This window comes from Lepisma saccharinum, chromosome 22, assembly GCF_977018435.1.
Source record: "Lepisma saccharinum chromosome 22, izLepSacc3.1, whole genome shotgun sequence".
In the NCBI taxonomy this organism is placed as follows: Eukaryota; Metazoa; Arthropoda; class Insecta; order Zygentoma; family Lepismatidae; genus Lepisma; species Lepisma saccharinum.
Genome location: NC_139250.1, coordinates 4,798,936 through 4,824,411, shown reverse-complemented (window position 1 = coordinate 4,824,411; position 25,476 = coordinate 4,798,936). Strand labels below are relative to the sequence as shown.

Genomic DNA, 25,476 nt, shown 5'->3' with positions numbered 1-25,476 from the left:
ACTATTATTACACTATTGTGTGGGTTTCAATATCTTACTCTTTCCCCAAGTGTTTCTTTGTAGTTAACAAATTTAGTAGTACCACATAATTTATATAGCAATTTTAATGCATTAATTTTAAAATTTTGCAAAATTTAAATGTGGTTTCATTTTCACCAGGAGACAAATTGCCCAAAGTAATAGAAAATTCTACTTAAAAACAATTTAATAATGTTCAACTGCACTTGTAAAAAAAATGCTCTATGAAAGAAACTAGCTGGAATTATTAAACCCACGACTTGGTTGACAAAATTTATTCAGATATGTAGAAAAAGTGCAGATTATTTTGTACATTATTTTTATATCACCTCTCCTCACTTATGCCAATAAAAACCTCCTTTCCTGAATTCCAACAAACTTGATTTTGCAGCAGCAAAAGGGCCATTCCTCAATCTATGAAGACATGTTAATTGCAATACAAAATAAAATGAATTTCTTTCAAGAACTTTATTACACATTGCATGAGGGGGTAGCTGGAAGGATAAATCAGATGTGAAACACCCACTCAAAAACAGTCCCCTCCCACATTCCACTTAAATCTGGAGAGATGTGGGAAGAGGGGTCAGTAACATTAGTGCAGAATGCAAATGTACTAACATGGGTAGTGGTGGTGCAATAGGAGGAAAAAGGAAGGTGTACATGGGCGAGTGAAGCGATGGTGATCAAAGTTGACTGGATAGATTTGGATACAAGAAAAATTAACACTAAATATCAAGTGAGTTTGCATGAATAGCAAAACTGAAATCTTGAGTGTTTGATAGTGAACCCCTAGTTATGCTTAATAAAACAAAATAGTTCCTGATTAAAGTTTTATTTTCTGCATGTACTGTAACATCATCCTAATAATGCCGATCTCTCCACACAAACCCTAAGTTACTACAGAAAAGTTTTGTTGTTGAGGCAATACTTAAAATGATAAAGTAAATCTTCAACATCAGTGTTCTACAAACATACAGAAATAATCTTACTAGATTTGGAATATTTCTGCTAAATCTAAGCTACTTGAAGCCAATTCTCTAATTTTCTTAAAACATTGTACTAGTCCAAGAATTATATTTATTTGCAATGAAAATTCTAGTTGTCATAATGAAACAAGAAAATGAATAAAGTAGTGTAAGACTTCATTGGACTAGAAGCTTTTTCCTTGGAAAAAAATCATAAAATTCTTAAGATTATGAATAAAAATCGTACAAAAGCAGATATTTTTGTATAAGACATATAAATCCTGTATCCTACATTATATGTAGGGCCACGTAAGTTAACTGCAAGTTAAATCGAGAACATGTAGGTACATGTCAGACTAAATTAGAAAAAAATACAAATTACAAAAAAGGATTCTCCAAGTGATCTAAATAAATTATATTGTATTTGGGGATACTAGCCTGTTTTATGTATCACATTAGAACAAATGGAAGAGGTATGTACATAAAAAAAGATAATTAGACAATTTATGATAAATTACATTTGGATTTGAACACTGGAAACTACATATGCCCTGTAAATGCAGCATATATGTATAACTTCTACTGCTTCCGATTTCAAACACCTATGATATACTAACTACAATATAAATTTGTGTTTCGCTCTGCGTTGACCTTGTTACATATCCAAATAATCATATCAGGTAATGGATAATGACTAATACATGCGTATTTTCAGTAGCAAATTCAACATTTTAACACCTATCTTGGCATGACTGCTATAAGGGCTAAGTAAAGTTAACTTTTCTGTGAATATTAATCCTGTGACGATACAAGCTGACTACAAACAAGCTACAAGTGACACTCATTTCACACTATTGTAAAAGCAATCATTTCTTTACTAGCAGTGCATATAAATATACAACCAGAACAAGACTTGTTATGTACAAGGGCTAGTAAAGATTGAATGTGGGAATTGAAGTTGTCCTTGTATCTGTGGTTAAAATAAATTTAACATTTTGCTATTCTTGAGTTCATATTTTTCTTCACATAAATCCTAACTAGTTATGAGTATGTTTACATAACAATATTGCACAACAGTAGCAGGAGGAGAGTTGCACCCTCCCACAGTACTAATGCTCATCATGTAAACAACACCTTTTTTCAGTATAAAAAGATAAAAAAGACAGTAGGCTAACATTTCAGCTTTAAACAACAGCAAAAAGTAAGCAAATAATACAAAAGCTTTCCTCGTCTTCACTGTAATTGAGCACATTAATTTTGAAGCCTAATAAAAAAGCTTACAAGCAATGCAAATGATTAGGAAGGAAACATCTTGGGATTTACATATAAAAAAAAATAGGGATTAATTTTCAGGTAAGAATGTTGCATAAGTAACTGGTGTACACATGGAAACAAAAAAAAGTAACTCGCATAATATTGTAATCAACTTTATTGGGTACATTAATATTTTATATGAAGATCTAGTTGACAGCTTTTGTTTGCCATATACTGCTACCTCGTGATACCCTTTTCCACTTGCCCATTTTTTTTTTTTTAATTATGGTCTGTACATGGTGATTCAAGAAATGTTAACACTATATGGGAAATAGAAAATGCACTACTCACAGTGTACGTTTACATCTTTAACAAATAATATTGAACAAATTGTTGTAGCACCCATATTTGCATAGACTGTCACACACTAAATGTACTGTATAACACACTAAATTTGTGTCATTGCAGCAAAGTTTCATCCTTTAATGAAATTTTCAATTTCCCATATAGTGTTAACATTCTTTTGAATCACCATGTATTAACGATAATTCTGATTTCTCTATCCATGGCTTAACATTTGCAGAACATTTACCACTGTTTGGCAAATCGCCACAATTAAGAGAATTTGGCTTTTTTTTTTACCTATGCATTTTCTTATGTTTAGGTGGTCTCATTTCTCTGTGGTTAAGCAAACACACAAGTAAGTTCTACTGACGCTATCTGTTTATCACTTTAAGTGGGATATCGAATGCTGTGCATACATGTTGCAACAACAATGGACCATTCTTTAGTACAGGGACAACCACCACACTTGCAATGACAAATAAATAAGTCTCCATTTTGATTTGCATCATATGTCATTTCGAACAGTACCATTACCATCGTGTACCATTCAAATTTTGGTATTGAATCCAGATTTAATCATCCTCTTTTGTGTAAATACATCTTCAGTTCAAAAAATAAAAACAATACGAGATTTTAAATTCAATTAAGTTATTAATAATTATCAAGAACTATTCCAAAATAAATAAGCATAATAATTCGTGTAGCATGCAATCTGAGTTATGTACAGCGGTTCAGGGACCCCACGTTAATACGAACTGCACTCAGCATTGAAAGCACATCCGTTGTTCCCTACAACCATTAAATTCAGAACGGGGCCTGCCTGATGTCCTTGTGGTATAATTATCACCTTCCATTCAAGGTGTCCCAGGTTTGATACCTGGTGGAGGCATATAGTGGCTCAGACTCCACTTTCAACTGAAGGTCGTCCCAATTGGCCTTTGTGTGCATAAAGTAGACTTACAGCAATAATTTAAACTAGGTAAATTCAGAACATGCTTACCCCTTCACAGTAAACACTGAAAACAAAAGTGTGGCCTTTTCCTTTGCAATTTAAGTTGGTGAGAGTTACTTTCATGGTATGAAAAAAATCCAAAATGCACAAGTGCAAATTATGTAAAAACCTGGTAAGATATTATGTAACTCAAGCAGACTAGTTTCTAAAGAACACCTAAATTTGCCAGACAAGTCACTCTTCTATATTTGTTGAATTACAGCGCCAGCTGGAATTTGAAATCTTCCAGATTTAGTGACTTGTCACTAGAGTTGGCAACTACGTAGAGTAAAAGGAAGAACCATTTAAGACCGATAGAGGTAGGAAGGGCAGAGGACCATTGTATCTGCTGCACTCTGGTGTCAAATGTAAAAAATGTATTGCAGTTTGCACAGTGAAGTAAACAACTTCAGGGTATAGTGGCCAACAGACCCTTAGCTGTTGTTCAAAGCATTCGATGAACAACGAACCAGCTACCTAGAAAAGTTATCAAACGTCAAAGTAAATTGTGTGTGCATTCTCGATCATAAATCGAAAGTGTTTTTGCGAATAAATACATGTGTGCTTTTAATGTATACATAATTTAAAATATATTCCATGGGTGTTCGCGTGCTTGTGCGAACATTATCAGGCGACACACCTGAACATTATCCACTAAACAGTTGGATTTATTATTACAAAAATTGAAGCAAAGCATAAACTAAAAATACTCTTTTTGTAGGAATGACAACATCTTGCAGATACGACTATGTACGATACAGTTGTGTGGACATGCAGTAGCCTGGATAGGGTGTTATTCCACACATATATAACAGACACTACATTAACTTACCAAGTAGCGGCTGTTCTTCAATGGTGAAACAAACACCTGCGATTCAATTGGTATGTTAAAAAGCATGTATACACATGGTTAATCACAGATAAATATACACAGTTCGAACCACACACATTTTTTTAACCTTTCTTTTTTTAAATATCATTTGTAGAAATGTCCTGGAAAGAAACCCAATCCACAAACATTTTGTACTTTACAGCAAGCTTTGAGAGAAAGCATTTAATTTGAGCACAGTGGCAATTGGGGGCTTTCACCTTTCAAAAAGAAGGGTTTCAAACCACACAGATTTTATGCCAATGCTCATAAATGTCACTAAATGCAGTGGAAACTCGAATTTATGTTTTTCAGGGGACAGCAATGAAAATGGAAAATTTGAAATCTAAGAAAGATTTACCCGCGGCTTTATAAAAACAAATAAGTTTCAATTTAAAATTGGGGTTCCACTGTAATCATAGTGCCAAATGGCAAATAAGGAAAACAATTGTTATTGTTTTGCTTTATTTTACTTAGCTTCTTTTGCCAGTTTTTGGCTAATTTGCGAAGATGGGGATGAGTGATATGATGAAATTGATGAATGGACACTTACAAACATCCATGCCCAGACCAGGATTTGAACCTGGGACCCCTGGCATCGTAGCGCAATGTGCTAACCACTCCACCATGCGGGTTAGCTTATTAAGTAAAACAACTACACTTGCAAATGTAACTTATTTGGTTTATATTTTATTTTCAGCTTTCTTCCTTAGTAGGTTAATTGCAAGGTGAAAGTAGTTCCCCATGTAGCACCGTGCCATGAAGGCACATTTAAGAGATGTGGGGATAGGGCCCCACATATTCTCAATCTCTGCCACTTTGGAGGTGATGTCAGCAGCACCACACTCTGGCCCAGGTACCCATTGATTTGAAGCTGGGTGAGTCCCAGAGCCAAGGCCAGAAACATTCCGACCTTAGGTCATCCACCCTGGGAATCGAACCCAGGTCTTCCACATAGCAGTCAGATGCCCTACCGACTAGACTACTGTAGCTAATTGCAAGGAATAGATAGGAGAGCAACCCCCAAAAATTCAAACCCAGTATCGTAACTGGTAGGCCATGCAGACTGGCCATAATTATGCATTTATTTAGAATATCCACCAATTTCACGTAGCATGAACAAAACTATCAACATTTCTTGGCTGAACGGTGAAGTTATACCGATGCAAGATCGTGCTCACAAATTTGTTTCTCTGCTAGTTCAAGATATGAGTAAAGGTTATAAAAGAAATTGATAAATAACGTTGAACTTACTGAAACAACTAACAATTAGCAACATTTCAGTGCTGCTGTCTTTAAACCTTCAAGAAATGTAAAATATGTAAATCATAGAAGAAACTTGAGAAATGTAACAGAAATTCAATACACACATTTGTACAAACTAGACATGCAAGGAAACATTACTATACCTATTAACGCTAAGAGCATGCCACAAAGAGAAAGATTAACATACCAGCCATGCCTCTCCTCCAAGGCAAGGACAGCTCCGCAACAGTAGGGGAGTCGTCATAGTCGACAGTGGGTTTTGACAATCGCCTGACTAGTCTTACTTGTCTGGGATTATACACAGGCAGGCATGGGATTTGGCTTATAACAAAAGGGCCCTTCTGCACAGCACCAACTAAGACACACACAAATGCAAAATGTACAGAGGAAAATGAAAAGAACAGTCGTAAGAATGAACCAACACCATGCACCACTAAGTTTACTTAAAACTAATTTGCATACCTACAAGACAACTATCGTGCGTATACTAATGTGCACAATTCGAAAAGCAACAACATAATACCCATTATATTACATTTTTTACGGTAACGGATGGAAAGGTTGTTTTGTTTTCAGCATTATGAAAGAATAGATTGGGCATGGCTGGAGTGGTTTGGGCCAGAAAGACTGCTAACAAAACTGAACAAGGAGTGGGAAGAGGCCAAAGGAAAGAGAAGAGGTGAAAATGGAAGATTAGGATTGGAGAACAGTGTAAAAAGAGGAATGGTGCAAAAACAAATGGAGGCGCTTGAATTTCTATGGTAACCTAGCCTGAGACTGGAAACTGAAGAAGGATGAAAAAAGAACAGACAAAATTTGCCTTGCATCTCAAAATGAAACTATGGAAAAACGATTAATATTCAGAGGGCATTGTTTATTAAACACACAGATTCTCAATACTAACAAGTTCAAAAGTGAAGAAAAATATTATCTTAGCAAATGAATGTATTCGGTTCTTTAGAAAGATAAATAAATAGCTAATTAATCCATGGCACAACGGCCCTTTCAGGGTGAATATCTGTCAATCAATCTTGTTTTTAAGAGACATGTAGTTTTACATACAGTCATTAGTTTCGGGCCATATTACATTATACTTACACTAAAGATAATGCCTCAAATTTTTATAAGTACTGAGGATATCCACATTAAAAACAATGGCAGGTGAGCATAGCCCACAAACTATAACTTGGGTGGCTGTAGTGTACGTAGTTCCATTGCCACTGTTATTTGGATTTTTAGACTGGAGTGTGCTACTTCTTTTCAAGTAGCTCTCCAACTGCCCTCAGGTGGTGGGCCAACAATTCTGAGTCCACATGATGACCAAACACATATGATAGCTTTAACTACTCGAAAGAGTAATCAGCTAATAATCACATAACTGGTATTTCTGTTAATAGCAAGTATACCATTTATGCTTTTTTCTTTCTTTCATAGGAAAAATATGTGCAAACTGTATTTTCAATAAATTTCAAAATGTTTAGTTTCATAGTTTGAATAAAAAAAAGTTGCTGTTCAGATTGAAATCTGATAAGTTTAGATTTATGAAGGTGTCAGAAGGAAGAACTCCTCAGCAAACTGTTGTATTTGTACAAGCAATGGCCAACTGCAGACCAATATTCAACAATAGCAGAATTAAAAGATTTGAAAGAAACTTACAGGAACAACGTATGGATACGCAGACACAACCTTGCTGCAAGTGTAACTTTTGCTGATTGGATCGAAACTTACTATTAAATGTTTTCAAAAAGTGTGCTAGCTGGTGTTGAAGAACCAGTAAACAAACAGATAGGTTTTTGACAATAGTGAAACAAGAATTTTAATGACAATGAAATCCAGTTAATTTACTGTCACCAGCTATTTAAAGTCAAAACTAAATTCTAGACAACACACAACATGCACACACCACTACAAATATAATACACACACTGGAATGCAAGTGGCTCACACTATAAGAACAAGGTAGAGTTCACGCATGCTCAATGTTCTCAAACCAGCTTTTAATGCATAACCAAATAGTTTACTTCAGCAAAATTGTAAATTGCATAACTGAAAAGTGCATTAAGTGACTATTATAATGGAAAATTTACAGTAAAAACAAGTCTGAAGAAGGTCTTGAAATACTAATGCAATAATATACAATAGAAATCTAGTTCAGAGTGTCTATAAGCATTTGCTAATATGAAATTCATTCACTTCACATGAAATATTTTGAAGAGACCGAAATATATGCCATATATTGCATCGATTTTGTTACGTAAGGTGCATGAAATTATTCAGGCCAGATGGCTATGAACAATTACAAGTGCTTTAATGCCACTATGTGTACATTGCACAATTTTGATTTACATCAAGCAAGCACATACTATACACCCACATATGGAAAATCTAATACAGTGTGACCTAAAATGCGTGGTCATTTATTATAATTATTGCAACTACTTTGATCGTTATTACCTACTTGCTTCCCACACGAGACTTGCTTACACAGCATGGTTTTTACACACGTTTAAAAATTAATTAGTTTAGAGATGGATGTGAGCACTTATCTACACTACTGTATTACAATGTAGCAAATACTATACCTGATTTACAGTTTTCTATTCCACGCATAATATATGAAGCTGGATCAATGTGCAGCATATATGTCTGGCCCTGCTTTTGAGGCAGTGTTTTCATGATTTTTAAAATATTTATACTGCTACACAATTACCAGGTGTGCCGGTTAATAATTCTTAATTGATCCAAAAGAAAACAAGTGTATCTGGGGAGAAAGGTAACAAATGCTTTATTCAAAGTATGTGCCATCGCTAGCTATACATTGTGCCCATCTGTCTGTCCAATTGTGGATGCCCTTCCAGAAAAATCGTTCACATTTTGAGGTGATCCAGTCAGCAAGCCATTGTTCGACATCTTCGTAATTGTTGAAGTGCTGGGAAAGTGAGTGAGACATCGATGAAAACAAGTGGTAGTCCGAAGGGGCTAAGTCTGGTGAGTATGGCGGTTGGGGCAAGAATTCCCAGCCAAGTGCAGAAATTGTGTGTCTGACGCCTTTCGCTGTGTGTGATAAGGCGTTGTCGTTCTGCAAAATCACTTTTTCATGTCTTGTCGCCCAATCTGGGTACTTTTTGATCAATGCATGGTTCAAATTGATGAGTTGTTGATGGTAGCGAACGGCATTCCCTGTTTCACTTGGTTTCAGAAGCTCATGGTACACCACACCCTTCTGCAAATGCACAGCATTGTCTTCCTTCCGAAGCGATTCGGTTTTGCGTTCGATGTTGAAGGTTTTCCTGGGTCAACCCATGACTTTTTGCATTTTGGGTTCTCTAAGTAGATCCATTTTTCGTCCCCAGTCACTATCCGATGCAAGAAAGACTTTCTTTCATGCCGAGAAAGCAACACTTCACACACTGTTTTTCGCTTTTCCATTTGTCTGTCGTTCAGATGATGTGCGACCCATTTTCCTGCCTTCTGGATCTTTCCCATGGCATGAAGACGATCAGATATGGTTTGGCGACCAATATTTAACTTATCTGCCAGTTGTTGTTGCGTTTGCATATAGTCTTCGTCCAACAGTGCTTGCAATTCAGCATCTTGGAATTTTTTCAGCTGGCCCAGGCAATCTTTGTCTTTCAAGTCAAAATCACCACTTTTGAATCGTCGAAACCAACGCACACACGCATCTTGCGTTAGGACATTGTCACCGTACGTTTCCACAAGGATACGATTCCTTTCACTCGCATTTTTCTTTCAACTGAACAAGAAAAGCAGGACGTGCCGCACATGCTCCTTATTTGGTTTGAAGGTCAACATGTTTCCCACACAAACCCAATATCACGATTACTCGCACTCGGTTGCACATCCATGGCATTTTGAAGGTACTGTCCTGGCAACACACTCACGTAACAGTTGAGACTGTGCACCAACCCTTGCTTCCAGCGACGAAATTAAGAATTATTAACCAGCACACCTGGTAATGACAAGATTAGATGAATGTTAAATCGAAAATGGATTGAACTCGCTTGCTGTTACGTAGTAAGGCAAGGCAAGGTAGGGTAGGGTAGGGTAGAGGTAAAGCTACCCCCTGCAAATCCAAAATGATATAAGGTATTTGTGGGGAGGTGGGGGGAAAGAGGAAGGGAATTTAACCTGGCGGTCTCCCACATAGCAGTCGCATGCCCTACCAACTGGACCCACACAGCTCTCTTGTAGTCACCTCCTTACATACACTAAGATGATTAAAAATTTAAATTTTGTATTGGAAGAATATATTATTGGTAAATGTACACAATTTACAGTAGCTGCAAAATTTTCAAACTGAAGTATTTTTATTGCTTCTCAAAACATTGACAAGGTGGCTTAGCTCTGTGTCTTTAAATGAGAGCTTTGATGACAGGGGTTGAAAACAACTGTATTATTATTACGAGTAGCAGCCATGCATGACGAATAGAATTATCTAAATCCTCAACGGAACAAGCTACAGATATTTTGTAGCAAAGCTATATGTATCTAGTTTTTCAACTGTGATGTGTCTACACTACAGCCAGAAAAAAAGATAACCCTGAAGAATCACACTGGCATTTACGAGACTACATTGAAATTAATGTGTCCAAGCCTCGTTCCAACTCATGCCTATAACAGACAAACTAACTCTCTAGCCTACTAAAACCCGAAGGTTTATGGCTGCAGGAACACAAGCCTTCCATCTGTCCCTAACTTGAGCAAGATCAATCCATATTTTTTTTTTTTCATCCTTACAGACTCAGACTGCTTGCCTCATTTTATTTATTACTAATTGATCCAACTTCATATAGCAAACTGCAATTCCTGTTTCCCACAAAAATCGCCAGATACAGAGAGACTATTACACAACAATGACACATTTGGAAGCATATCCTACCTGGAGGTTTTACAGAAAATGTTATTCCACCATCAGCATCGTCTTTGCTCCCAGATTTCACCATCTCTGGCTCTTCTTCTAGCATGTCATTTATATAATCTAAAAGAGGAGTAGAAAGGGGAACAGTGGTTTTCGACAGTTCATTTTTCAAGTTTTTCTTGTATGTACGCATTGCTTGTAGAATTATATTCCTGTAGTTTACTGTTATTACAAGCATAAGAAAACAGTTTTTAGTTGTGACGTTTCAGGAGAACAAACATCTGATGAAGGGAGCGTGTGTCCTCCTGAAATGTCACAACGAAAAACTGTTTTCTTATGCTTGTAATAACCGTAACTACAGGAATATAATAATTTTTCAAGTCCACGTTAAACAGGACTGAACGTATAATTTAAAGTGGCTCATCAAAATAAGAAATTGAGAATTTCCACTTCGAACTTAGATCCTCGATTGCAGGTAAATTTTTTTAACCACAGAATTTGCATGAACAGGAGTTTTAACATGGCATACATAAATGCTACTAAAAATTACGAATCTCAAATCTCATAAGGCCTTCCCCCCACACACACCATTTCCTCCCTAGCAAATAATTTGTGTAAGAATTCCCCCAGATGGGAATTTCCACTTCAAGCAGTGATGTGTGTGTTACACTCCAAAATAGGCAGCTTCAGATATGAATTTCTTAAGGTTGGTAACATTATACACACTACAAACAGGCCCGTAGCCAGGGACCCCCTGGAACTGCCTTCAGCCCCCTTGACATTAGATAAACTATTTTGTATAATTTGTTTGCAGTGAAGAGTGAAAATGTACACAGCTCACAACTTTAAGGATAAATCCACAGAACATGAACAGCGGCTATTACTATTACATAACCTCATCGTGTTTATGAGCTGAAGTCTACGTACGTAGCTGCAAGTATTTACAAGATTATCTAGACTTTGTAAGTTCCTTCATAGAGCAGCTTCTTTATCTGCACCTTCACTGCCCGTTGCTACCTCCAGTTTCGACATAAATCTGTGACTTTGATATCATCCACATTACTTCCACACGTGCATCAAAGGTTAACAGTTCCCAAGTTTTGAGAATGAAGGGGAGTTTCATTGCTTCGGCTGGGGGTGGAATGTACAGTAGCCACTGTGATTGAATATTGTGCATTTTTTGTGCGATATAAATATCTGTATCGTCAAATGTAGTATGGAGTGTGTAAGGGATGATTTTGGTATCAGTCAATTAATACTTCAAGAGATGTTTTAAAAGATGAAGAAAAGTCCAGTATTTGTATGATACTTATAAATTTTATGGGTAATGCTAAATATTTTAATAACTGTAGACAATTATCAGCTTGGCTTGGTTTAGTAAAACCTAAAATAATCTCCTTTTCTTCTATTTTAAGCTCAAGCTCTTCTATTTGCTTACCTAGCTTTTCTGATGACTTGCCATAACAATGACCCCCCCCCAACACACACAATTTACCTTCATTTAATAGTTAATATTTTTAAAAAATGAAGTTGGTTTACAAAGCCCCCCCCCCCCCCTGATAACCTGTGAGCACCCCTGGAGATAAATTCTAGCTACGAGTCTAATTACAAATGTTTAATGTTGCATTTGAAAAAAAAAACACTTGGGGAGCAGGAGGGGTTGAATTTCAGTAATCCCTTCTGAAGCTTAGGCTAAAATCTGGAACATCCAAAGGGAGGAATTCACCTCATCACTCCCTTGAAATACCATCCTGCATATGTTAATATCTTTCTCAATGTTTCAACCCCTCAACAGTAACACCAATAACATTAATTTTCAATGAATACATCTCAATAATACAAAACATCCAACAGAGCATACTGTTGTAAGTCTGAACATTATCTGATCATAAAAGTTTAGCATATTTTCTGTGAAGGGAAGTAATATTAGTAACTGCTGTGTGAATAATGTAATTCTTATTCACCATGTAATTGTTTTTAAACACAATTCCAAGAATTCCAGTCAGTAGATACTTAGGACAAGAAAATGTTTTCTTGAAAATGAAAGGAAAATTATAGTATAGTTGCAACACTGTCCATGATAATATTGCATAAACTAATTCCTGTTCAATTATTTCCTGAGGTTTTTACATAAGAGGCAACTGAAAAATTTTCAGTGGGAGGAAAAATTAGAGCATTCCCTTCCAGGGATAAATTTACATCTGGAAAACACTAAAACATGAACCTTTGGAGGTATCAGGTATAAGAACTAGACAAACAACAACAGACTGACATGAGAAAGGTTTCCATTAATCCTCCACCAGTACACGTCACACACAAGCCCATACATAATTTGTAATCTAAAATGCCCAACTCCTGAAAGCTCTTGTGCATTAATTATTCACAATATTAAACAACATTATGTCTAGAAATATATTTACAACCATTTCGCATATCAATAATTGGCAAATATTATTAGAGATATCAGATTCCTTTTTCTTTTTGGTTACTATCATAATAATGCTAATTGAATGTCAGAATGAGAACAAATCTTTGAAGCACTACTCACCATGTGAAAACTGCTTAACAGATCCATTTTGAGTTATACCAGGGAAACTGACATGGTTAACTTTCCCATCCTACAAAATGAAACATTGCTATTAACATTGTAGAACACAAATCTCTTGTTATTAATATCATGCAATTTTAATTGGACATTGTACAGTTTAATCCTTACATATTCTAACTTTAGGTTTCCAAACATCTCTTCGGGCATAGGCGTAACTTGGCAGGGGCAAGGCGAGGCACTCACTCCTTCAAAATTCCCAGGTTTATTGAAATTTATAAGAGGTATTTTTTTTTCAGAGATTAATAAAACCTACTTTCTTACTTTGATGTCTTGATGAAATTAATACCAAACCCAATAAAGTGTCTAAATTACACTGACCATAATATAATTTCCTGCTTCAAAACAGTAAAATTGTGAGAATTTTAAAATTAGTTCATTCATTGTACTCAATTTAAAGACCCAGTGGTGGATGATTAAAGGCAAGTGGAAATATGAATCATGAAATACAAATTCATGAAGATTAAGTAACAATGAGAATGGGTTTCAAAAATATGCAAATGTCTAAATTTTAAAACTGACAACTATCCCAAGTAAGCAAAAGTGGTTGACCCAACATTGGGCCCATGTAATGAAAATGGTTGGCCAAACTTAAGAACATACGATAACTTTGGCCATGGTTCCAACGTTGGCCCAACGTGAGGTTTTATGTTGAACCAACTTACTGAAAACTAAATTATAGGTAGGTTTGTGTTTGATACATGCATAATTTATTGTGAGGCCAAACGTAAACAATAGTACAAATTAGTTGCAAAAAAAAAAAATACAGAGCATTTTGTAGCACAAAAAAACTTAAGTTTTCCACCTTTCATGGAATTTAGTCTGCACATAACATTGTTTAACCACCTTCACAAGAATACCTTCAGAATGCTCTTGTTCTACTACAGCTAGAGAGAAGCAATAAGCATTTTCAAGAAGGTAGATAAAAGATCGACGACACTGTGAGTAGAGGCACAGAATATATATATATATCAACCCCCCCCTCCAACAGAAAGCTCTCAGAGACCTCCGCAACAACCACAACATCAAAATCCTCCCAGCTGACAAAGGGTCCACCACGGTGGTCTTGAACTCTCAAGACTACCTGGCGGAAGCCAACCGCCAGCTGGCTGACCCCTCCACCTACAAACCCACCACAGTTGACCTATCCGCCGAACACCTCAACAAAATCCAGGACTTCATCCACACCCGCGGCCCCCCTGAAGGCCTAACAGCTCGTACCACCGCCATGTTAATACCCGACAATCCCCGCACCCCCACCTTCTATCTTTTGCCCAAAATCCACAAACCTGGCAACCCCGGTAGACCCATTGTGTCCAGCTATAACTCACCCACAGAAAGAATCTCAGCCTTTGTTGACTCCCATCTCCAGCCTCTTGTGAAAGCTCTGCCCTCCTACCTCCGTGACACCAACCACTTCCTCCAGAAAATCAGCACCCTTCCACCATTGCCCCCAAATACCATCCTTGCCACCATCGATGTTACTTCCCTCTACACCAATATACCTCACTCCCATGGCCTCCGCTCCATAGAATTCTATCTCAATAGCAGACCCAAACCTCACAACCCCAGCACCAACTTCCTGACCCACCTAGCCCACCTTGTCCTCACTTGTAACAACTTCACCTTTGAAAACCAAAATTTCCTACACCCAACTTCCGGTTCTGTCTATTTCTTCTCACACCGATGATGCTATGAAATTAGCGAAAATTTTGAATTTTTCTACTGTCCGGTGAGTGTTTCCTTTTACCTTCTTTGATTTATATATATATATATATATATATATATATATATAAAGATAAAGTCTCCCCTGTGCTTAGCACCACGCCATGAAGGCGTATAGGGTGTGTGGGGGTAACACCCCACACTTTCTTGATCCAATCGTGAGTGGGGGTGATGTGATCAGCATCACACCCCTGACTGCCTTTACCCCCCAGGGTTTCCCCCAGGTACCCATGTCATTCGACGCTGGGTGGGCATTGGGGCTGCTTCCAACATTAGAAAAGTTCCCAGATTTGAATCAGCTGGGGATCGAACCCGGGACCTATAGCACGGTAGTCAGACACGTTACCGACTGAGCCACCGTGGCCACAGGCTCAACTTAAGACCAATGTAAATTTGCCAACCAACGTAAAAACTTACGCTGGCCCAACGGTTGTGGTTACTCGGGATCATAGCTTTCCTGGCAAAGTGATTTGGACAAGTGTTCTTGGGTTACCAGTGAGGTTAATTTTATGTTAGCATCCAAGGTTTCGAGTGCATACATTGTGCTTTTTGTTCCCTGAAGATGAGAGCAGTGTGTGTGCTCGAAAGATGTTTATGTAAAATTAACCTTGGTGGTAACTGAACACTTGTTTGAAGACAACTTTCACCACAGAGTAATCAACATTACCAATAAAGTTCGTGTTCCTGTTATTTTACATTAGAATTAGCACATATTTTGAAGCATGCCTACCTTCCCAGATTTCTTCGTTCTCTTCTGTTGTCGTTTTCTCACATCTTCACCGAGCATACGTGGTATGTTCATGTGCATTTTGTAGTTCACTTGGGTTGATAAGTCTCTGTCATCTACGGCATGCCTGCTGTAGCTGAGACGACGGTGCTGGAAGAAAACAAAACAATAGTACCAACAACTTTTGACAGAAGCCCAATTTTGTTTTGCTTTTAAAAAATCCAACCTACGTGCATAGTAGAAATAATAAAAAATATAAAATTTATCTTTTGTATCTCTTCTCTCATTATATCCTACATTTTGTCCTATGGCTGTTTTGTGACCGTGAGGCTTTGAGAAAGGAAGTATGTTTCAAGGTCAGTGCCTTAAGCTCCACAAATTTTCGATCCCAGGCACAGGGGAAGTAATGTGATCAGCACCATGCTCTGGCTGTCTTCATCCTCCAGTATAAATGGATTAGAGGCTGGATGAGCCCCAGAGCCACCAGCAATGTTGGAAAATACCCTCCCAATCTCTCCCATGTGGCAGTTAAATTCCCTAACTGGATCAACCTAATGTTTCTTAAACATTCAGACTTACAATAAATCTCAATTTACATTGAGTGGATTTTTTTTCTGAAAATGAAAATAATTTAAATAAAGCATAGCTCATGCCTTGTGCCATCATCATTATGAATAAAAAATGTGATCCCCACCTCTCTAGTTTAATTGGAATTTCCACATGTCATTTTTTAAATACACTATTTCAACGTCTTCATCAGATGAGACCAGAAGGACAAGTCCGACGTTATCACATTACACTTTACTGATTCAATGCCTGTTTTTGCCTCCATGCACAGGATGACTGTCCCTAACCCCCATATTTAAAGTGACACCCTTTAATTAAAAAAAAAAGTAGCAGCCTTTTATGCTAATCACAGAAGGGTCATAATTAGAAATGGTGAAAGCCTTGGAGCTAACTGACACTATGCAGGTGAACTGAACCCAAGTACGTAGTACAAATTGAAGTCACATTCTTTTTGGTCCAAAAAAAAAAAAAACACACGTGATAACTACTTTTATTTTGATCTTGCAGTGTGTGCTTGTGTGGGTAAATTGAGAAAATGTGCACTTACATGCGAGATATATTGAAAAAAGCTTTTCAGGTGTGATTACGTGAATTTTAAAGAGAAATCTTAACTGAAGCAAAGAGTGCCTAAACATCACATACTCGTTTCCAACCACAAATGTTCAGAATGCTGTTAGTGCAATTAATGAGAGTGCATTGTAGATATCTGCTTACCACAGAAAATAACACTGGTTACAATACAGCTGACATCCGCATAGTGTCCATACAGAAACAAAACTAATAAACATTTTGCAATATATAAAAAGTAATCTCAAAACAAATTTACGCAACTGTATTTACCTGAACCGGTGTAGTCTTCTCAAATCCAATGACCAAATATGAAAAATAATGGCACAATTAAATAAACACAAAAATTGAAATTTGAGTTTCCGTTATGTTCTTATAAGCATCATCGAGATACAATAGGAAAATAGAAGAAATGGCAAAACATGAAACATTTGAAAAGCAGCAAGACAGAAGCAAAGCGATGGAAAAGAAGACCGTAACAAGTTGTGCTCTGTTGCCCTTTGCTGGCTGCATGTGGAATTAACACATTTCCTACAATTAATGCTTTAAGATTTGTGAAGCACACCCACACTACACACATTACACCTATACTAACACCCAAATTCAACGATACTAATATGCAGGGAAAAGATTTATATGTGAATACATATTTATGTATGAAGCTGAAAACAGTTATATTTTGTATTATCTTTGCAGGTACACTCGAAAAATTTTGTTTTTATTTTCCATACTTGTACATATATTAGGTTTTGGCTCATATTTAACATATTTTAGTTATTTTTACGTACTTTTTTCATACTTCAGAACATTTCTCAACATATATACTCCATATTCACACCATAACTGCAGGTCCCCAAGTGACAGAAAGAGTTAGGTGAATTTCTTGTGAATAACAGACAAAGTCCGAAGCAACATTAAACAAAAGTTGAAGACCTTTCTTATACCCTCCAATTTTACACCTCCAAACTGTTTGCTTTTGCTATGGCAAAACACTTGAAATTCCTGTTTATTTACAATTGTTGTCAACAATAGACAATGAAGGCTCAAGCATCAGTTCCTGGTTGTTACAAAAGTTATTTTGACAATGTTGGAAGTGTGTCCCAAGTCCAGCAACCCATTGCTAACCCCACCCTCTCTGCTAGTTGTGGCACATGTACTTCAAGACCATCACGGTAATAGTTACAATGCCGGAACTGTATTTTATGTAGCTTGTGTAGTATCTTTATTATTAAAAAACTTAAATTTTTACAATTTTAAGTCCATATTTAACTCCATATTTTGGTGAAAATAACTAAATATGTATTTACATGTTTAGCACATTTTTACTACTACATATATGTCTCTTCCCTGCTAATATGTATAGGGATGGGGGTGACACTCAGGGTTACTATCAATTTTGTAAAATACTCTTCTGGGTACTTTTAAATAGCTTTCCAGACCATCCCATAACGATTTATCATACTAATAAGTGTTAATCAAAGGAATTCAATTATTCAACATTTTTGAAAGAACTAAAAAAAAAATTCCCAATAGAGAAACAAGTTGGAAGGAAAAAGCGAAATGTGAATTCCCAATTCTAGCTAGTAAAAAAAAATTGACCTAAGTCTACTTTATGTACAGAAAGGCTAATCAGGACTAGGTATACAGTTTAAAGTGGGATCCAAACTTCCAAGTGCCTCCACCAGGTATTGAACCTGGAACCCCTTGATTACAAGCCGAAGACATTACCATTATGGCATTGGAGGTGTAAACTGGTGCAAAAGTTACGGAAATCATTAATTCGAAAACAATGTTAAAAAGTGAACAACTCAAGAACTGTGACAAGATTCTAATGAACCCTGGAGCCACACTATGCATGGACAAAAAATTCCGACAGATCACCCACACTAGGATTCAAACCCAGGTTTCCCGCAAGGTAGTGAGACGCTATACAAACAAATATAGCATGTTAAATTATATCTAATAAAATCACATTTAATTTAGCAGTAAAAATAGTTAGTAATGCAGAAACAAACCCTTTTGTAAGGCTGGCAAAGTTCTTCAGCTAAGAGATGGTGTATTTTGGCATCTGTCATGTCCTTCCTGGATGGGTTGTATTCCAACTCATGCATGTCCAAATTCCACATACTTGAATCCAGTTGTGTGAAGCTGGTGCTGTAAGGAATATATTATAGTAATGTTACAAGCTTTGACCATCCATATGCAAAGAACGTTGCAAAGGTTGTTAATCGACCATAAATGCAAACCAGTTCTGCAAAGAACGTTGCAAAGGTTGTTAATCGACCATAAATGCAAAGCAGTTGTGTCAGTTAAATGATAGCGGATACATTAAACATATTTAATCTATACTCATGACCAGGGCCAGAATTTTAGAGAGAGAGATGGGGGAGGGGCTACAGTACCAGCCTCCATCTGCACTGGTAAAAACTGCTTGGAAAAGGGTCACGAAATTAAAAGAAAACCAGATATTTGAAATGTGGTAAAAATGTACTATCTGATGTAACATGGCCTAAAATTTTGGAATTTAAAAAAATAACAAGGGAGGAAAATTCCAGTAACTACTTTTCTCTTTAGCAACAGCGACATATCTGTATATCCCCAAGGGGGCGGAATTCACCTCATCCCCCATTAAATACCATCCTGTACACAGGAATGGGGGATCACAATGTTGCTGGCCCCGGGCTCTTACATAAATATAAATCTGGGCCTGCTTTTCACATTAATAACCACTCTGCAACCAGGCAGGGTACATTAATTTGTCAAAAGGTTCATCCTGATAAATTTCTGCAGCTGAGCATCCTGGCAGCTATCAAGAGTGCTTCCATCTACTGACAGAAGAACTAGGGACAGCACATGTACAGAACTTGCCTTTGTGAGGAGACATATATCAATGGTAAATGGTAAAGAATTTGCCTCCAAAGGCATTAGAAACTCATTGCTTGCCCTTTTGATGGACTTACAGCAGCAGAAGCAATCAGGTGCAGAGGAGACTGATGGGGGGTAATTGCCCCTCCTAGACAAAGTTTTTGTCTCCTAAAAAACCTAAACTCCATGTTGCAACAGCCCTCCAAGGGGCCAGGGCCTTCCAGAGTGGATTCTTCATCAGGTGATGAATGGTCAAAGCATAAGAACCCCATCACCGCTGTTTTCTGGCTTTCAAGACCAAAGACTGCTTGCTACTACTTAATTGACATTTTTAAATTATATTTTACTGGGACCTACAGTAATTTACATATAAAACAGAATTATGTATAAAGCAGTCTCAACTGTATGACCATTATAAGAATGTATGCTGCGATGTTTCCATTTTTATACAATCTTTTTTAGCAACACCTAAAAAAATTACAAAAACAGCACACAATACATCAACCTACATTTTTAGAAATAAAAACTGGCAACAATGTCTCTCACCTCCCATTTAGATTATTGCGGAAAAGGGCTGACATGGATTCAGTACCACTCATGTTGCCTAGATTTGATGCATTTCTCCTCATGAATTCCATTGCATCCTTCATAGCAAGCTTCGAATAAGTTTCCAGGATCTTCGGTTCTGCCCCCTTGTGGTCCCTTATCAGCCAAGGACGAATGAACTTGTTGTTGAAACGTTTAAACCTGTAACACAGAAAAGATGCAGGTTGTAAAATAAATGTTTAGCATGCATGACACTATCCTAGCTTAGGTAAATTATGTTAAAGGTTCACTAAGAATCAAGTTATTATCTATGTATCAAAATATTTAAATTTTCACAGCTACTGAAAATATGGACCTGGATGAACAAGATGTAGAAATTGCAGTTAGCTTGGTGGTACAGCAGCATGAACTGTCAAAAGATTTCAATTGAACAATAATTTTCACATGCCTATAACTACTTATTGAAAATATATTAAAGTGAAAAGAAAGTATAATGAAATTAACTTGAAACATAAAAATATGGAGTTTTACCTGTCTCTGACATGGTAATTTCCATGACGACCTAGGATATCCTCAATTCCAGCCATTAAGTGATCCATGAACTATGGGAGAAAAATAATATGTTAACAAAAAAATTTAAATGCTTTCTAAGCCAATTGCAACAATTTAATTTGCAGATTAAACGCAAGAAGTTGAATGTGCAGACTATACTTCCAATCTTTTTCTACTTTTAATCTGAAATTTCAATCTGCATACCAGAAGTTGATCATAACTTTTTCGTCTCTAAATTGCACTTGCATGTTACTCAGAACAAAATTCAAATAAGAGTTTGATGTAGAGGCACATTTAAATTAATAATAAAAACTAACTTAAGAATTAATTTGAGATGTCTTGGTTATGTTGAACAGCTTAGGAAAAATCTGCTTGCTTATTTGCACAAATAAGAACTATAAAATCAATCAACACATACTACTTAGAGCTTTAGTGCTAGTTTCTCTATTATTGAATAAACTGAATTAACAGTATTTCTGGAATTACACGTTTCAACCCTGTATTTTACACAAAAAAAAAATTATATGAAAAAATATTGACAAACAATTTAGCAATAAAGTTGAATCAAAATATTTTTGGCAAATGTTTGTTTAAGTCCACTTTTATTCTCAGATAAGCTACTTGAACTACAGTTTATGGGCCATTCACCCCCTGTACCCCCTCGAGAATTTTGTTGAATCGTTTTCTAATTGACAGATTTCGATGTTTTACATAATATAAAATTGGTTCCAGTGCACGGCAAACACAAATAACAGATATTTGATCTCAAAGTATGGCCTGCGTAAGTAAAAACCTGCCATCTTGAAGTCCTTTCGTGGCTTTTTATTAGTAAAAACAATTTCTATTCACACTAAAATAGCGAACATGTCAGAAATTGCTATCAGTTCCAAACCTAACACTCCCAAGAATGTAAAAATATAGCTGCTGTTGTGGAATGTCATGTTGGGTGCTATATTCACTTGCACGAAGCGTTCAGGCTGTTCTACTTCACAGGAAGGTAACACGCTAAGGTAACAGATGTACTTTACTTAACAATAACACATCTCAGAGCTAAAAACAGTGGAAAACGTTCATAAACATAATCTTCATAAACCAAGCAAAATATTTCACTTTCGTGAGAAGGTACAAAACAGATGGTCAAGGGTGCCACATTTAAAGTTGGATCTCAACCTGGGAGCCATTGTCTTACCCCAAGTGGAAAAAGGTGAGCATTTGTAATAAACATGTATTCATAACATGAATGTTTAAAAGTAAACCTAGAATGAACATGTGGCGAGGCCACAAAACAGAATCTTTTATTTTGAGTGGCAAGTGTTTACAGATTCCTTCCACGTTTTGTCATCATCATCCTCAAGATGATTAAAAACCATTGCACCTTCACTATTAACAAAACATTTAATTCACAAGCATGCCATTTGTACATACCCTTTCATGAATTCTCTCGTTCATTGTTGGTTTCCTCTTACTTGCTCTCTTTACATTGAGGATCTTCACCAAAGGCTTGATTGTTATTCCCTAAAAAGAAAAGTAAAATTAACATATTTCGAGGTCTGCATTCATAGTTTTGAAACTTTACATTTGACTAGCAATTTGTCCACTTGCCAAGTACAGAAGATGCACTAACTTTGGGTGTATGCATGATAGGTAAAAAAGGAGAGGAAAATATGTAAACTTGGTTGCAGAAATGGTGAGAAAATGAATATGGCAACAAACCTAATCATAACAATAGCGCAGCTAGGAATAAAATAAAAAAAGAACTGCTGAAAGGCTGATTATGTATGTCTCGCAATGGAAGAAGTTACTTTCTTATCGTTAGTTGCTCAAATAACTTGCTTTATATTGCTGTCACAGGTGCCAAAGGAAAACACAAGAGAATATTAATATTATCAATGTCATGTATTTATTAAAAAGAATTAAATTCGTAAACCTTGTATTAATCACCATTGCCTAGATCAGTGCTTCCCAAGGTGTGTCTGGCAGCACCCTGGGGTGCCGAAAAATGTTCCAATGTTTTCACTGAAATATGATTTTTCCAAATATGCTAATTTAATACTTTTTACAAATAAAATGTTTCTGAATTCGAAATGTGTGCTTATTCTTTTTTTAACTTACGGCACGCAACCTAACCACTCTAACTGAGTATTGCAAGTGTTATATAGACCTGCATTCTGACTTTCGCAGCTTGAAACACTAAGAGTGCAGTAAAACTAAGAAGTTTGAAACTACTGGCCTGGAGTCTTCAATTTTGAGAGAGGAGAGACCTCTGTGTGAATATTATAGGGATCAGATCAAAAATTTTGACAGGTGTGGACAAAGAGTCCAACCAGCACATGTCTAGATATAAATAAAAAAAGGAAAGTGGCAGTCAACACAGTTTATGAAGGTTAATTATCACCATTAAGTTGATATTTTTTATATTTATTTTACTTAGCTTTTCTGCTAGTTTTGGTGAATTACAAAAATGAGGATAAACAAACATGAAATTGATTAAAAGACTAGCACACATGGACAGGATACAACACAAGCACTGCAGTGTATTTTTATTCTGCACTATTTAAACGGGTATTGGGCTGGAGGGAGGGTTCCACCCGCTATTCATAAATTCAACATAAGACACACTGTACACAGACAAAACACAAGATTCAGTTATAAGTTGGACACACTACCAACCAGGCTAAGCAAAGTACAAAATAATTACAAACACATGGGAATAAAACACTTCAACCAGATGCTAGGGACAGCCCACTATGCACCTCTTGAAAAATTTAGAAAGGTTCTGCAAGACTGGCTAAGAGAAAAGGTTTTCTACTCAATAGACGAAGTTATTCTGCACTCAAAAGAAGATTTAAATTTCTAGAACTTTTAATATGTGCAATACTATTCTCTCCATACTCACCCTATGTTATTATATATATATATATATATATATATATATATATATATATATATATATATATATATATATATGCATGCTTGTTTATGTTATTCTTGTATTCTGTCTTATATTTGTATGTTTATACTATTCATGTGTTGTTTTATATTTGTACCAATGACGACATCTATTGCATTATTGTAATGCTTAATGATGAATAAACATATTGATATTAATACAAATTCTTCAGAAACCAGAATTCACAACCAGGCACGTAGCCAGGGGTAAGGCTCAGGTGGCTGAAGCCCCCCTCTGAAATTCTACAATAACTTAATTTAAAATAGTGTGTAGAGGTAATTAATTTTACTTCCTTCGCAGGATTAACATCTCAAGTTGTTTAATATACTGAGAAATTCTTCACGGCTTTTATCCCCTGCCTTTAGATAGCAGTTTCCGATAAGGTATGAGCCCCCTGAAATAAAATTCTGGCTACAGGCCTGTTGGCAATTAATTTTCAAAGATGTGGATTTACAGACTTTTGTGAAACAGTATAAATCTTAGAATAGCAACCCATCTGCAAGCCCTCCATCTTCACTTCTGGCATCCTCTTTCTTCCAGCGTTGTTCCTCATTCAAACTGAAAATTCCACTGCCAAATTTTGAATTCACTGTGCTGATCGATAAGTTATTTTATTCCCCCTCCCCTTTCGGCCACAAATTTAAGGGAGATTTCCAACTTTTGGCATTTAATTTATGGGAGATTTAGTCTCAACAAATTTTGCGCATTTTTTAGCATCATGGCATCACCCCATCAAATGTTTATGGAATGGTAATATTAAAGAAAAGAATTAATTTACATTTTATATAATATTCAGCATATCTAGCAAGGATAACAGAGAAGTGGATGAATAGATGAGGAGATAAACAGAAGAGGACAAATGGGTGGTGGACTCTTATCAAAGTGTTCGAAGATTAACATACAGAACAGGGATATACCCATGAAATGCAAGAAGGTAATATATAACACATGCAATGTGCTAGAGACAAAAGAAAGATGCAGGCAGTGGAGATGAAATTTTTAAGGAGTATGTTGGAGAAGACTAGAAGGGATAGAATAAGGAATGAGGAGAGCCAACAGACAGTGGGGGTGGTGAAGCTTCAGGACAGGATAGATCAGGCACAGATGAGATGGTTCGGACACATGAAGAGGATGGATGCAGAAAGACTACCAGTAAGAGCTTACAATGCACAAGGAGTGGGAATAAGGCCAAGGGAGAGTACCAAGATGTCGGTGGAAAGAGAAGATAGCGGAGAGTGTTAGGAGAAGAGGACAAGAGAGGAGTGGTTGAAGACCAAGAAAAAATGGAGAGGCTTGACTTCTATGCCGAACCAGCCAGAGGCAGGAAACTGCCAAGGATACAGATCAAAACAATAAAAATTTACAAATTTGCATGTGTCTCTTAGTCCTAACCCATATCTATTTGTCCACTGCTGCTGCAGAACTAAGCACCAATCAACTACTACAAGATATGACATCACTTCCGGCCACCAAAAGTTAAACGTGCAGTCAATTAGAAGTATTTGAATTTGAATTTAAAAGTTTGGGTGCATCAGCACTTAAGCTATTTTGCACCCTCACATGATACGGGTTCCAGCACCTTACCGTAACTAAACTAACATAATTATAATGTAGTGTAACTAAAATATTTAAAACATTCTGACTTTGGTTAAAAGCTGAGGCTGTAAGGAGCACTCAGCACACATAAGGACACAAAACAGGACAACACACAGAATTATATTGGCCATAGGGCCAGATGCCAGAGCCTCGTTAGTCTGCAAAAGGCAGTCCAGGGTGTACTATGTGG

General features: G+C 36.6%; 1 protein-coding gene across 5 annotated transcripts in view; it reads right to left on the bottom strand.

Moving 5' to 3' along the window:
* Nucleotides 1-25,476, bottom strand: part of LOC146004568 (putative Na(+)/H(+) antiporter nhx-9) — a 334,088-nt gene that overhangs the window by 15,045 nt on the left and 293,567 nt on the right. For 2 of the 5 annotated variants that reach the window (XM_083143438.1, XM_083143442.1), the window contains exons 7-14: nucleotides 22,166-22,255; nucleotides 20,720-20,790; nucleotides 20,189-20,389; nucleotides 18,793-18,931; nucleotides 15,647-15,793; nucleotides 13,135-13,204; nucleotides 10,608-10,706; nucleotides 5,895-6,062 (exon numbers count right to left, since the gene is read on the bottom strand). In XM_083143438.1, the coding sequence (XP_082999564.1) occupies nucleotides 5,895-6,062; nucleotides 10,608-10,706; nucleotides 13,135-13,204; nucleotides 15,647-15,793; nucleotides 18,793-18,931; nucleotides 20,189-20,389; nucleotides 20,720-20,790; nucleotides 22,166-22,255 (985 nt within the window). Of the gene's footprint in view, nucleotides 1-4,405; nucleotides 4,442-5,894; nucleotides 6,063-10,607; nucleotides 10,707-13,134; nucleotides 13,205-15,646; nucleotides 15,794-18,792; nucleotides 18,932-20,188; nucleotides 20,390-20,719; nucleotides 20,791-22,165; nucleotides 22,256-25,476 lie in introns of all 5 variants that reach the window. The other 3 variants (XM_083143439.1, XM_083143440.1, XM_083143441.1) reach the window with 3 other exon arrangements.